Here is a 15,479-nt window from a genome sequence, read left to right as displayed (position 1 = left end):
GCATATCTAAGCTTTGTATTTATTTCAGGTTATATGTATACTGAGAAGAATATATAAACAGTGTATGATAGTTACATCTTATTTCATTTTTTGAGGGAAATTAACCTCCATAATTATTAACTATGCATAAAATGTAATGGCAGATATGACTTATATTGTATAGGACTGACTGCAATTCCTCTTTAGAAATAGTTGTTCTTTGCTTTTATAATACTAGGAAAAGAGGAGAAGAGTTCTTAAAGAAATACAAGGATTCCTCAAGCCCCTCTTCCCTAAAACATGCTCTATCATATCTCCTGAATTGACTGGAATATCCTTCTCTGCCCCCACCCCATTACCCTCTCAATGCAGTGGAAAAGTCGGTGGGTAATTGGGTCCAGATTGGAGGTGTTTAAATATTCATGAGGCTGGCAGGGGACTGGGAGGGGGTGACTGTCTAGAATGGGGGTAGGGGCTGGGGGAAGTGATTAGTCACTGAAGGCTAGCGAACAATTCCGAGAAAGAGACGGAGAGAGAGGGAAGAAAAAGACAGACAGACAGATACTGGGGGGGAGGAGAAAAAAGGAGAAGAGACGGAAGAGAAGAGAGGACAGCGGAGAGAGAGCACCAGAGAGAGAGCGCGTGCTAGAGAGAGAGAGCGAGCATGTGCGATGAGCAATAGCTGTGGACCTTACAGTTGCTGCTAACTGCCCTGGTGTGTGTGAGGGAGAGAGAGGGAGGGAGGGAGAGAGAGCGCGCTAGCGCGAGAGAGCGAGTGAGCAAGCGAGCAGAAAAGAGGTGGAGAGGGGGGGAATAAGAAAGAGAGAGAAGGAAAGGAGAGAAGGCAGGAAGAAGGCAAGGGACGAGACAACCATGCTGTGCTGTATGAGAAGAACCAAACAGGTAGAGCTAAAGATTTTTACTTCTTGCTGTTGTGGAATAACCAGAGTACAGTATTTCCCTGTAAAGGCAAACAATTTTTTTACTGCTTCTGCTCTGGCCATGGTGCTCGCGCTTCCTTAGCATATGGTAACTGATGGTTGCATCCCAGCTTTTATTCTTTTCTGTCTTTCATGCTCCGGTTTTGGAATGCTGCTACTAATTAGGGTGAGGGTAGAAAAAACATGCCTGTTTGGCTAGAATTTTTTTTTTTTTTTGCTTATTAGTGAATGCTCAGCGTTTGAGGTCTCTGGTCTTGAGGGTGTGGACGTAGAAAGGGGTGTGGGGGAGATTATGTGGGCTCTACCTACAAGATGGGGAGGCAATTCTTTATATTATTTGCAAAAAGCAGGGTTGAGGAAATAATATGCAGGACTGAGTATTACCTCTCTGTCATACAATTTTCTCACATGTGCTGCGGAAGATGCCTTATTTCGTACATGCATGAGCTTCGAACGGGCGCAGGTATTTATGGAAAAACGTGCAGGTCTTATTTGTTTATTTATTTATTTTTCAATGAATGAATGAAACTATGATTTGATAGATTTTTTTTTTTTTTTTTTTTTTAAGAGAAGCTAAGACAACTGGGGCTGGGGGAGAAATTGGCCATGCAGAAGGGGAAAATCCCCTTCCTTAAGATCAGCAGCCGATTGTGCACCAGCTGGTCGGAGGAGAGGGTGGACCACGCCCCTAGGAGCTCGGATGGGATGGGAAAGACAGCCGGGTGTTACCTGTTGGAAACCAGGTCTTGTCTCTTCTCCCCTTCCCTTGCTTCTTTCCTGGGATTGTCAGTGACCAGAGACAGGCTAACATCCTGGATAATAAGTATGGTGACTCATTTTCATCAGGAAGAGGGACACATCCAAGATTAGGAAGAATCAGAGCCCCTCCTTCCCTCCCCCACTGCCCAGGTTTTACAGCCATTTCAATTGCTCGCTTATTTCTTGAAAGACATTTTAGAAACTTGACTGGGGTGAGAGTGGGAAGGAATGAGGAGTGTGGTATTCCGCAGCAACCGACCATGCCATGACAGTCTCCAAAAGAAGCTTTCAAACATTTGTTGGAATGCATTTGAGTGATTTTGGCGAAGGTTAAGGAGAAAAATGGGTGTGGGTTATGGGTGAGTGTGTGCGTGTGCTTGACTGGGATGGGGGTGGGGGTGTGGTGGGAGCAATCTTGGTCAAAGAAGCCCTTTGCAGACTGATTGCCTTAGGGGTGGGGTGCAAGAGATGGAATTTGGGTATAATTTCCAGTGCAGGTATTGGAAATTGGGCAATTTGTAATACTCTCTGAATCCGAAGGGGGTGGAAGAGAGTGGAGAAGAAACAGCCTGCCAGCTTAGCACATTTAGCCAGCGCCCTGGAAGGAAGGGTGGGGAGTGAGGATGAAGGAGAAGGAGCAGGAAGAGGAAGGGAGACTGAAGCAGAATGAGCAGAATGTCAGAGCAATGGGAGTAGAGGTTTGGCATAAATAAATAAATAAAGTAGCAGATATCCTGGGTTGTGTGGGGCTATTTGGGGGAAACGTCGGATAGTGGGGGATTGAGTGGGGGGCAGTATTTGCAGCATCTCCTGAAACTGCCCTATAGTTACAGAGATTGATGCTTCCATTGGCTCATTTTATCAAACCAGGGCATTTTCTCTCCGTGTCCTCCTTCATTTTAATATATAAATGTAATAAATACAGGTGTCTGGGTTAAGAACACTGTCAAAGAAAAGTCCTGAGGTTATTTCACTGGTGAGCTGGGGAAATAAAATTTAGGAAGGTAGAGCACTAAGTAAGCCAAAGCTATCCACTTAAAAAGCTTTGATTTTGGAAAGAAAAATATTCAGGTTCAAAATTTGTTCTCACCCTATGTGTACGCGTACGCATGCGAGTATACATACGTCTCCTTTAATAAAGGAAATCATGTATGATTTTTAGAAAAGGAATTAGAGCTAAAGGAATTCCCTTCCCAAAATGAAGACAACTGCCTTCCCTGGGGCTCTATTTCAGCAACAGCCTCAAGCATTTACTCTGATGTGCAAAGTGATGAAGATGAAATTGTGTGTTTAGAGTTGCAGAAATTCTCATGTAAATGCATACAGCATCCACATACTTCATATGCTACAGTTGCATGTGTAAGTGTGGTTTCCACTTGCCTCCCTGTGTTTTAGCATCATTTATATTCAAGAGAAAATTAAAGGTATAGAAATTGTCCTGTTTTGCTCATGCATTTTATAAATGTGTACTTCTGTGTGAAATGCTCATGTCTCTTATATACCACTGTTGTGTATCATTCACATTAGCCAGTATTTAGGATACCATTCAATCAGACTACAGGAAATGGTGTATTCAGGGCGTGGGCTCCCACTACACTCACTGGCATTTATGTAGCATGAGTACTTAAGTCTCACGCAGGTTGCCTGCTTGTGGATGAAACTCTATATCATTTATGACAAAATCCAGTGGTGTCCATCCTTCTGCTGGCATCTATTCATCATCTTAGTACTTAACAGGGAATAAAACAAGGGCAAAAACCTGCAAAGGTCTAAGCTCTGCCACACCCATAAAATCCAGCAGAAACGTGGGAGGGGGCTGAAGGGCTTGCACTTCCTTCCTCTTCCACTTGAGCGGCATAAAGAAGCAACCTTGGATTTCTAAGTTGGAATACATTGCCAGTGGGTGAGAAGAAAGCATAAATGATCTATATTAGCCATTAGTTATCACTATAGATTATTATAGCAGGAAGAAGAGAATAAGAATGGGGTAGAGACGAGAATATGGTAAAGGAGTGGGCAAAGGAGGAATAAAATAAAAGAATCCCTAAGATTGTATTGCCTTATGATATTCAAATATCTTGGGGTTTACTTTAAATAGCTTAATTGCCACGTGTATTGCAGATGATTAAAAACTTGGCAAGGTGTGAGCTATGTCTACAAAGCAAGAAAACTATGAGGTGTTTCTTTTGTTGAAAAATAATGACTTTAGTTTGTAATTGAAGTGTAAAGAATTTCATGCAAGCAAGTAGTCCCTCTACTCCCCCGCCCCCCATCCATGCCAACATCTGCTTTTTCCCTTATGCAACAAATAAATCTTATCTCTGAGAGTGTGATCTGTGGTTTAGAATTCCGACCTCTCTGTGCCTTTTCCTTGCAGTGTTGGGAAGGTATGGAAGGATGCTGCCTTGCTGCTTGGTGCAGGGGATTCTTCCTAGTGATAAATTGGATTCCTCCCAAATCTCTCTGAGCCACACCCAGTGTCACCCAGGGACTTAGTGAATTAATTAAACTGAACCATTTTATTTAATATAATTGAAGCTTCTTGTTCTTTTTTTTTTTTTTAATAGTGATTTTCACCACAGGTTTCCAAATTTAAACAGAAAAAACATTTGAAGGGCATTTCCTTTCTTTCTTTCTCTCTCTCTCTTTCTTTCTTTCTTCTTCTTCTTCTTTTTTTTTTTTTTTTTTTTTTGCCAAATTATCTGGACTTGCAGAGAACCTTAGAAAATTCATGGTGAGTCTAGAAAGTGTTCATTTCTGGTGACTCTATAATTCCTTCTAACCCAGGCCAGGGTGCATACACAATGAGCCCTGATCTCTCCTGCTGACAGAGTCTGTGTGACTCTCTTTCCCCACCCCCTCCCCTACCAACCCATGCTGAGGCAACTGGAATAAGAAAATGCAGAGTTAATTTTCTTTCTTGCTGAGCTGGCAAAACTACAGAACCCTCCTTTGATGTTTCACGCTAAAGGGCAGTACTCCTGTTCACTGAGAGGGAGAGTGGTTTGGGGTCTCCTTTGCCTCTGTCAGTGAAATTGCCAGTGTTATGCCTGGGGCTGAATTAATCCACAGACTTCAGACTTTTACCTGGCCCCATGAGGAAGGGTACTGGTGTTCTTTCAGGCAAGAATAGAGCATACATATTAACCAATCATATTGATAAAGTAAGACAAGTCTTCTTCTATTAATAGTTCAAAGAATGCACATAACCAGGTCATCTCAAGAGAAGGTACAGCAGCATTTAACTATTCACTTCCCTATTAGTATTAATAAAGGCATTAGGGCAACCAAGCAGTGGCTGTTGCAAACCAAAGAAGTGATTTCATGCAGGAATTCTCCCTTTTCAATTTCTGAAGTTGCTTTTGTACCTTTGTAATAAATCTTCATAACATTTTCAGAAGTGTTGGGAAGAATATTATACTGTGAGTCCTTAGTGGAAGCCACTTACTGACTGTGATTTGAATGAATCACATCACCTTGGGCTTCAGTTTCCTTCTGTAAAATGAAGAGTAAAAATCAAAAACCAAACACACATGAACACCTTGCTTACCTTAAGGATTTTTGTAGGGCTTAAACATACTTGATGTGAGAACAAAGATCAATATAAGAAATTTTTTTCTCCCCAAGTTTTGCAGTGTGAGGCTTGTCTTAGTGCCCCCAGCTTTGCAGGATGATCCAGTGCCTGCTATGTCTACTTTTCTCTGTTAGAGATGAGTTCCTTCTAGTCTTAGTTGAGCCTTCTGCTTGTGCTGTTGCTCCTCCCCGCGCCGTGTTTTCCCTAGAACCCCACTCCTTCATGCCCTGCTCTCTCTTGAGATTTCATCTTCTCGTGCTGCACTGGCTCCTTTCCTTATAGCTTATGAATATGCTTTTGCCTCATCTATTAAAAGATCCCCTCCTGACTCTATGTCCCCATCTCTATAGTGCTCTCACTCTCCCTTTAGAACAAAGTTCCAAGTACTCTCCACCCTCAGTTTCTCCTCTTGTTCACTCCCCATTCACTATTCCTTCTAGTTTAATTTGGCTTTGGTTTTCATAATTTCACTGAAAAACATATTCTGAAAGGATGCCACATCCAGTGACCCTTCATTGCACATCTTATTTAATGTCTCTTTGGCATTTTGTGTTGTTGGCCATCCTTCTTCCTGAAACTGTCCCCTTACTGGGCCTGCATGATATGAATAGCTCTCCTTATTCTCCCTCTCAGATAAGACCCTGCTCAGTCTCCTTATAGGCTTCTCTTGCTGTCTTCACCCACCTCCCCAAATCTATGATCTCCTGGATCATAATCTTGATTCATTCCACTCTTCTCATTTGACTCACTAATCCTAGGTGATCTCATCATGTCATCTACGTCCAAATCTTTAGCCACCTGTGTGATTTCCAGATCTGTAGACCAGATATCTGTTTTTAGCTTCTGATCCATAGTTATCTTGGTCTAAGTGCTTCATTTCAGAGACACTCAAGTTTATTAGGTACAAAACCAAACTCAGTGTCTTCTGTTTTGTATCACACTTGATCTTCCTCACTACACTTATTGCTCTGACACTGTCCATCCAGCCTCAGAGCTCTAGGAACCTGAGAGTAATACTGAACGTATTTTATTTCAACTCCTATATCCAGTTTCTAAATCCTTTGATTCTTGTTTAAAAGATTGAATAAATCCTCTGCTTTTCTACCCTGTTTATATAAATAACCTGGCTCAGACTTTTCATGACTACTCATCTAGACAAAAGCAATAACTTTCTACGTGGAGTTCTACCACCACATTGTTCTTTAGTTTACCTTGCAAATAACACCGCAGCTATCTTTACATGATGCAAATCTGGTTTTGTTATTTTCCTTGTTAAAATATAAACTCTTCAGCATGAATGACATAATCTAGTTTTGCCTGCTTTTCTAGTGCCAAACTCCAACCCTCACCCCTGCCTTTTTTGTTTTTTCACCTGATGATACCATGCCAAGATTTCAGGCCTTGGTGCCGTCGCTTGTACTCTACTCTCTGCCCACATTACGCTTTCCTCTCCGCCTGAAATATTCCCACTTTCCCTGTAAGAGTTAGCTCTTTGAAGCCATTCTTAACCTTCCTAATTAAGTTTTCTTCTACCTTCTCTTTGCTCATGCTGTATTTTGTACTATCTCTATTATCACTTATTGCACTATTTGAAATTTATTTTTCACATACTGGGGTCCACACTGTTAGCTTCTTGGGGAAAAGGATGAAAACATAATTATTGTTTTATCTCTACCATAATACATGGTACATAAAATAGCTCATGTTAACCATGAATAATCTGTTTGCTAAATCTATATGGAACCAGGTTTATAGTATTTTCACAAGCTATAGCATATCTAAATGGACAGAATCACTAGGAGATTTTTTTAAAAAATGTCTTGGCATGAAATTTTAAAGTGGAACTGATCATTAGTGATTCTTGTTATTCACTTATAGACATGACAGCCATCAGTTTTTAATAAAAGCAGCTACAAAATGAACCCATTTATAGACTGTATTTCTCTGAACTCTCATAGCTGGCACTGTCTCCCCTCCATGTCCTCCTCATCCAACAACCAGCATTATAGCCCCACCTTCTCTGGTTACCACAACGCTGGATCTTCACGTGCCCTTCCTTTGAGGCTCCAAGTACTTACACTCACTGCTTTGCTTCACAACTATTACAAATAGACCGTAAATCAATCTGTGTGATCCATGAAATAAATCAACTAAGAGTAGCAAGATTTTTTTTCTTTAAATGCATGTAGTGCTGGCCTGTGCTTAGGTGTGTGTGCTCAAAAATTAATTTTACCTTCATTTGGATTTCTTTTCTTCCCTCTGAAGTATCCACATAATAATATTTCACAAAGAGAAATCATGATTGGAAGTACAGGGAGGGTGAATGGTAAGTAGTCCCTCAAATGACTGTTAAATGAATGTTAATATCAGATGAATTGGATTTTTCTTAGGCTTAAATAGACTGAAGGGACTTGGGTTCTGAAGTAGGCCTATTGTACCCAGCATGGAACATATCGCAACCACTGTTTTCCATGAAAACACTCTTGCCAGACACTAAGTAGTGTATTTTCTCTGACTGAATTGGCATGTCCTTGAGAACAGCAGAAAGACTAAATAATTTGTAAGTGAAGTTTGTCTTCAACTGGTAAGGTTCAGTAGTATTTGTCAATTGCCATACCCTCACTTGATATCTTGCTTACTGCTCCCAATCTCTTTGGCATTGAGTTTTTCTATTATTTTCTCCTCCTGTCAGACCCAGGTAGAATTTTTCTGACTTAAGTAATACCAGTTCATGCTAGTGTTTAGTGGGTGAGGCTATGGAAGGAGAACTTTAAGAAAAAGTGTGTTTCTTCAAACTTTCTAAAAAGTATTTATAGACAAAACAGGCATTTTAAGCTATGTCTGGCACATCTTAGATTCTCAATAAATATTTGTTGAAGGAATAAATGTAGGAAGGGTGGGAGCATCATGATGGGTCATTAGGGGAGATGTTTTGGGACAGATGACCATTTCTGTTTACCTGTTCAGAGTGGGCTTTGTGTAAATGCAAGTTCAGCTCTATTGGTCCCCCTCACAAGGTGGACGTAGTCAAAGTTCAGTTCCCACTCCTGTTTGCTTAGATCAGAGAGACACACTTGCAGTCATTTCATTCAGGTTTAGCATGAGAATGTGATCTTCCAGATTTCCTATCCTTAATTATTTACAGATCTTATTTTCTTAGATGTTGTTTGTTTAATGTCCTGTTTCATGTCTTTGTAGTGGAATAAACCCTTTCCTTGGGTTCTAGACCTGGTTCTGCCAATTGTCATGTGATGTTGGGTCATGTGATGTTGGGTAAGTAATTCAACCTTTCTGAGACTAGTCTATTCATCTGTGTAGTGGGTACATAAAAAGAACCCTCCAAATCCTGTCTTACCTGTTTGTAAGTAATTCAACCTTTCTGAGACTAGTCTATTCATCTGTGTAGTGGGTACATAAAAAGAACCCTCCAAATCCTGTCTTACCTGTTTTTTAAAAAAAAGTAGGTTGGTGTGAGTCTCAAATGAAGAGATTATAATAAAAGTGTTTTGCAAACAATGTGTTTTTGAAATATAAGCTATTATTAATTACGGAGTTTCATAGATCGAACACTAAAGTATTCATGGCTCTAAGCAAACAAGGAGTACTCTTGCTCTCTGTATAGAATACACACATTCCCCATTTCCACCTGACTCCCATACTCTACAGAGTAAATTTTTTTTTTTTTTTTTAAGACGGAGTCTTGCTGTCATTCAGACTGGAGTGCAGTGGTGTGATCTCGACTCACTGCAACCTCCACCTCCCAGGTTCAAGCAATTCTCCTGTCTCAGCCTGTCAAGTAGCTGAGACTACAGGTGCATGCCACCACATCTGGCTTATTTTTGTATTTTTAGTAGAGACAAGGTTTCACCATGTTGCCCAGGCTGGTCTTGAACTCCTGAGCTCAAGTGATTCACCACCTTCGCCTCTCAAAGTGTTGGGATTACAGGCGTGAGCTACCACGCCCAGCTCAGAGTAAATATTAACCATGCTAATGGATGGGAACATAGTATCTCTTTATTATTTTCTTTGAAAACTTCAGTGACAGAATTTAGATAAGCCAATACTCAAAGTGTTATAAGACCCAAGGATTACTTCAAATGATTAGAAATACCCACTGTTTTTCTTTTTATCTTTCTCTGTTTTCATCTTTTCCTCATATTTAGATCTCTTTACTTCTTCATTTGCTAAGTTTGCTGCCTCCCCTCTATACCCACCCCCACTTCACCTCTACACAGGGTTCTCTGCACTGGATGACCAGCCATGCTGTGCTCATATCCATCACATGAGGGCCCAATCAGGCAGAAGAGTGGAGAGAAAATGCAATGCTGGTTGGGAGACTGAAAACGTAGATACAGTTTGGTTGGGGGAAGCACATATGACTAACATTTAGAAATATTTTAAAGTATAATAACTGGATCAAATTACTCTAAGAGATTCTATTTTTCCTAGAAACCAAAGGTTTAGCATAAAAAATTTAGTATCGTACATATTTTGCCAAAATACTTGTATACAAAGGGCTCATGTAGACTGCAATAGAAAGGTGTGTTAACTAGAAATTTGAAAATAAACCTGTGTCCAGAAGAAAATAATGATTTATTTAATTATATTTATAGTTGGTTAACAGTGAGTATCACCTTTAATCTTTCACTCTAGCTACATCCCTTACTCCCTCTTTCTTCTTCTGTCTCAGAACACAATACTTCTATTATATATGGGTTTTTTGATTGAGAACAAGTATCCAAAACCAACTTTCAGAGTCTATAAAAGGAATTCATTGGAAAAAAAAAAGTAGGGATCATAGGAAATTAATAAGTTGAACAACCATGCCTGTGGGAACCAGGGTAGAATTTCAATACCAGGAATTCATAAACTATTTATAGGGCCCTGCATCAAAAAAAGACTCAGTTATTAACAACCCCCACTATAATTCTAAATTCTAGATGATGAGAGAGAAAAAGAGAGATAAGAAAGAGACAGACAAAGGGAGAGAGAGACAGGGAGAGAGACAGAGAGAGACAGAATGAGGATGAATGAATTTTATTGGTTCTGCTTGGGTCACCTAGTTACTGCCACAGGGCCAATATCTCTGATTGGAAAAAAGGCTGGGTGACATAGGTTAGAGACAATTTTGGTAAGCCCACACTTGTAAATCTAGTGAGAGGGTAAGTTGGTTGAGAATTAGTCTTCTGCATATATACCTCTATGTTCACATAGTCCACATGTGGGTTAGCTACCCGAGTCAGGAGGAACTTATCTCAAATGTGGTGGACTATTCATTTTTCCTTTTAGTTATTTTCAATTTGGTCTGTATTACATATTATTGGTAGGGTTATTGTCACTGATGGCTCTAAAAGGAAGTAGTAACCACACAGATAACTGAACTTATGAGCTTACACACGTAAAAAAGAAAGGCCAGAGCAAATCTCCCTACTGGTTTCAGTTATGGAGATGACAGACACTGGGTTTTCACCATCCTCCTGAGGCTTAACTCTGGCAGGTGCCACCTGTCTAGGAGGAATACTAGCTACCATATATTCTTGCTAATTTGAAATGGTGTAAAATCTCTTTTTCAGGTTGTGAGATCTAGTTTCTGCAAAAATATTGGACCATCATGGGTGTAAAACAGCTCAATTGGATTTATATTACAGAAATGCTACTCCTTGACATTAGTCATCTCATTTTGAATGTTCTTGAATTAATTCCAGCAATAATAACCACATTTATCTATTTTTAGCAAATTGGCACTTTGTAAAATATTGAGCTGTTGTCTCCATATGCACCAGTTTGCTCTAAATGTAGAATATCGGTAATTAGCCTTACATCCTTTATTTATAATTCCAGTTCCAATAACTATTCAAAAATGTTATTTTTAAATGAAAGTTGGAAAGACCCTAATATATTTTCATTAATGACTAGATAAAAGAGCTAGATAAGGCAAAGAAAAAAAATAAACAGGCCGGGCACGGTGGCTCACGCCCTGTAATCCCAGCACTCTGGGAGGCCAAGGCAGGTGGATCATGAGGTCAGGAGATCGAGATCATCCTGGCTAATACAATGAAACCCCATCTCTACTAAAAATACAAAAAAAAAAAAAAAAAAAATTAGCCGGGCGCAGTGGCAGGCGCCTGTCGTCCCAGCTACTCTGGAGGCTGAGGCAGGAGAATGGCGTGAACCCGGGAGGCGGAGCTTGCAGTGAGCCGAGATCGCGACACTGCACTCCAGCCTGGGTGACAGAGCAAGGCTCCGTCTCAAAATAATAATAATAATAAATAATAATACACAAAATGATCTCCAAAGGTTAAGCAAACTCAGAAATCGGTTGCTTTTCTTAAGTGGCTGCAGAACTTCTTAGTCAGCATAACTAGGCTTGACTAGAACCTGTGAGGATGCATATCCTCTTCCTATTCTTACTTAGCTTTGATTCCAGAACCAATTTATCAGGTTGGAATATAAGCTGAGAATTAAATTCCTCTTAATGGCCAAACTAGTTCCGATAACAGCTGTTTCCAAAGGATGTATTCTACAGGTCTACACAAATTTTAATAGAGGCAATTGTCTCATTATTTACCTAAAAAGGAAAGAAAGAAAAAAATTGACTGGATATAGTGGCGCATGCTTGTAATCCCAGAAATTCGGGAGGGTGAGACTGGAAGATTACTCAGGAGTTCGAGACCAGCCTGGGAAACATAGTGAAACCTTGTTTCTGCAAAAAATCAAAGAATTAGCTGGGTGGGTGATGCATACCTGTGGTCCCAACTACTCTAAAGGCTGATGAAGAAGGATCGCTTCAGCCTGGGAGGTATAAGCTGCAGTGAGCTGGGATCACACCACTGCACTCCAGCTTGGGTGACAGAGTGAGACCCTGCCTCAAAAATAAATAAATAAAAATATAAATTCCCCAGTTTCTAAATAATTAACTTGCGTCTAGATTTATAGGTCCATGTTGTACTGAGGGTAGCCCACTTTGGTTGTCCAGACTCTTACTAACATTCCAGTGGGGAAAGGAATAAGCATTGAGTTATATTTTGCGTGGACATTGCATTTCGGTCTTTTCTCTTTAAATCAATTTTAAAAAGTAATATTTTATTTGAGAGGTGGGAAGGACTAAGAGACTTCATAAGGGAGAATGATATTATCTTACTTAAAAAATACCAATTCTTTCTTCAGTAAAATCCAAACTGGGAGTTTGATTTATTCAAACGTCATTTTTTTTTCCCCCTGAAATGCACCATTTGCAATATTTCCTTAACTCTCAGGGACTTGTTTATCCTAATGAAAGAGAAGGAAATTGTTTTCTCTATCACCTGGGAAAGTTACCCTGGAGAACTCAGGTTGGTATTAAATATTCATTAGAAAAAGTCTTTCACGATAATCCTCTTAATTCAGTGTGCCTCAGGGCTTTGATTGCCTTTGGTTGAAAGACACAGGGTGATAGCTTTTTGATAACTCAGCCAGATTTGTGCATCCATAATGATGGACAATTAACTGGAGAACTGTATAGAAAACCTAAGGACAAGACTTCCTTACTTACACATTCTTTCTTCCATCTTAAACTTTGTACTTTACACCTCTTGAGTGAAAACAGTATGGAGGAGGAAATGAGGATTTCTATAATTGAAAAGGGAGAAGGAGTCTAGAGTTATAAAATAAAATTACTCAGTTTGGAATTGGGCCATAACCTTCTAGTAAAAACTGTCCTGGGATCATTAATGATCACAGATGGTTCAGACCTCACTTCTGAACATCATCTGGAAAACACAATAAGCCCAAGAGAAACAATATTCAGAAAAGAATCCAAGAAATACTCTGCAGGATTAGGAATGAAAAGAAAAAAAAAAAAAGTATGAGCACTAGTATGCTTAAATATGCATAATCAAACTTAGGACCCAATTCAGTTTTTATCTTCACTTAGTGAAAGGAAACTATTGATTCTTAGCTAAAAAGAGAACTGCCAATTTTGTCGTCATAGTTATTGCCGTATCTTATGCTAGACCAAATCTTTCAGCAATGAATGGTTTTCCTGCAAGCTTCTACCGTTCTCCTGTGTTATCATTCCCGTGTCATTGGAAACTGATTAGTTTGTGTACATACTTAAGTCTATTTTATTAATCATGTCTTACCAAAATTGTTACTTTTGCTCAACTTGGGTATATAGTAAAACTCCATCTGTAAAGAATCAAACCATAAGAACCATAGGAATAGCAATAGGAAAATTAACTTTCCCACTATTCGAGGTCTTCAAACATTAAAAATACTATTTTTCATTTTGCTCTTTGTGGTTCCCTCAAAAAGTGTCATGTTAAACTAATTATCTTCTTTGCAAATTAGACTTTCTACTCCCCTACTCTTAACAATATCTTTTAGAGATCCCAGCATATTTTCAGTTTTCCAGCTCATAACAGAAATAACTAATTACTCTCCTTCCCTTATAAAAGTCATACTATCAGTTACCAAATTCTTTTTGTAATGTATTTCACATATGCTTGTTTCATCTTCTGCCAGCCTTTCTTAACCAGCATTCCAGAAGACAGCCAAACGCAACCCTTAAAGCCCTAGGGCCCTAATGTCCATATGTATGTAAAGAATTAATCCCTCTCTTGTACATCTAGATGGGTACCAGTTATATACCATCCTTGGAAGAAGAGAAAATATCACTCATTTTCGTGTTCTGTGGTTCAGATGAGAAACTCCAGGTGAAAACAGGGCTGGACAGTTACCAAAATTCTCTATTTTCAGTATCACCTCTACATATCGCCTGCTGGCTAATCTTATGTTTAATTCCCCCTTTTCCCAAATTTCAATGCTTTCTCTTTATTTCCAAGGTTAATTCTAATTTATTTACTTACAGTTGTGTTTCAAGGCTCCTTAGGATCTATTACCAATCTCCTATTCTTGTCTTATCTCCTACTGGCTCTGGCATTGACTAGGCTTGTGAATTTAAATAAATTTAGTCTCTCTCAGTTGTCATTTCCTTTTACGTAAAACGAAAGTATTGAATGAAATCATCTCTAAGGCTTTCCAACTTTTAACGAACAGTTCTATAACAAAATGCATCTTTTACTTGGATATTCTGTCCCACCCAGACTTAGTATAAATTTAAGTATTAATTTTCCTATACTTTTATTCATTGTTACTGCCACTACTTGAAAAGTCCCCTTTTGGGCCTAGCTCAATCTCACCTAAACTCCGGGTCCTGAATCAAGACTTATCTCATTTGTAAGGGCTTTCCTGATTAACACAGTCTTCCATGACCCGTTCTGCCTCTTAGATCTTTTGCAGCACATACTACCTGTCCCCTTGCTTTGACATTCACCAAACAGAGCCTTAGCCATCCGTTTGCGTTTTTACGTACCTGATTCCCCCAACTGGCTTGCAAAGTGTTTAAGGGTAAGATATCCAGTATAGTGCATGACTCAATAAACATATTGTATCTACTCTGTGATAAGCTCTGTATTAGACTCTAAGGGAATGTACAAGTCAAATAATTTCTCGGAAAGACAAGTGGAACTATCTTACATTACCTCTCTGGGACATTTGACATCATGAAACACATGAAACATACCTTGCTTCTTGAATCTCTTTATTTTCTTGGCTTTCATAACATTTGTTTCTGCTGGCTTTTCCCATCTACACCTTTGGTTGCACTTTTTTCCCCTGCTTGGCTTCTCTTTTCTACCAACCTCTGAAAAGTTGGTGTTATTCAGCGTTTTGTCCTTATACTTGCACTTTCTTACTCAACACAAGCTCCATGAATAATCTAATTTGTGCCCATAAGTCTCACTTGGACTAGTGAATCTCAAATTCTCCAGGCTCTCCATCCAAACCTACTTCCTCAGCTCTAGAGCTTTATATCTTACTGTCTCTGGGAAATATTTTTCTGACCCACAGGAACCCCAATCTCAACAGGTCTTAAAAGTAAGTCACTATGTCGTGTTCCCAAATCTCTTCCCCTTTCTTATCTAGTCATGTAATTCAGAAACAGAACCCTTCATTTCTTCCTTATATCTTCTTTTTTTCATTGGATGCTACTATTCTTTGGTTTCTATAAGTGAAAACCAAATAAATAAAAAACCTTTTCATTCCTTCCTTTCTTTCCTCCTCTCAAAAATACGTCATTCATGCAAGATGGGAGCATAGTAAAAATATAAATAAACAAAAGAAAGAAATATGTCTTGACTCTATCCACTCCATCTCCAGTCAGCTGTAACACAGCCATTTTTCATGGA

The 15,479-nt window shown here is 39.3% G+C and overlaps 1 protein-coding gene across 2 annotated transcripts in view; it reads left to right on the top strand.

Moving 5' to 3' along the window:
- The first annotated feature begins 443 nt into the window (after positions 1-443).
- The window catches only part of GAP43 (growth associated protein 43), a 97,986-nt gene continuing 82,950 nt past the window's right edge, over positions 444-15,479 (top strand). The window contains exon 1 of one of the 2 annotated variants that reach the window (XM_011971453.1): positions 444-882. In XM_011971453.1, coding sequence (XP_011826843.1) covers positions 853-882 — 30 coding nt within the window. In that variant the 5' untranslated portion in view covers positions 444-852. The remainder of the gene's footprint in view (positions 883-15,479) is intronic. The other variant, XM_011971452.1, reaches the window with a different exon arrangement.

This window comes from Mandrillus leucophaeus, unplaced genomic scaffold (genome assembly GCF_000951045.1).
Source record: "Mandrillus leucophaeus isolate KB7577 unplaced genomic scaffold, Mleu.le_1.0 Scaffold1220, whole genome shotgun sequence".
Classification (NCBI taxonomy): domain Eukaryota; kingdom Metazoa; phylum Chordata; class Mammalia; order Primates; family Cercopithecidae; genus Mandrillus; species Mandrillus leucophaeus.
Note: the sequence above shows the minus strand (reverse complement) of the source record. Positions and strands in the feature narration are given on the sequence as shown.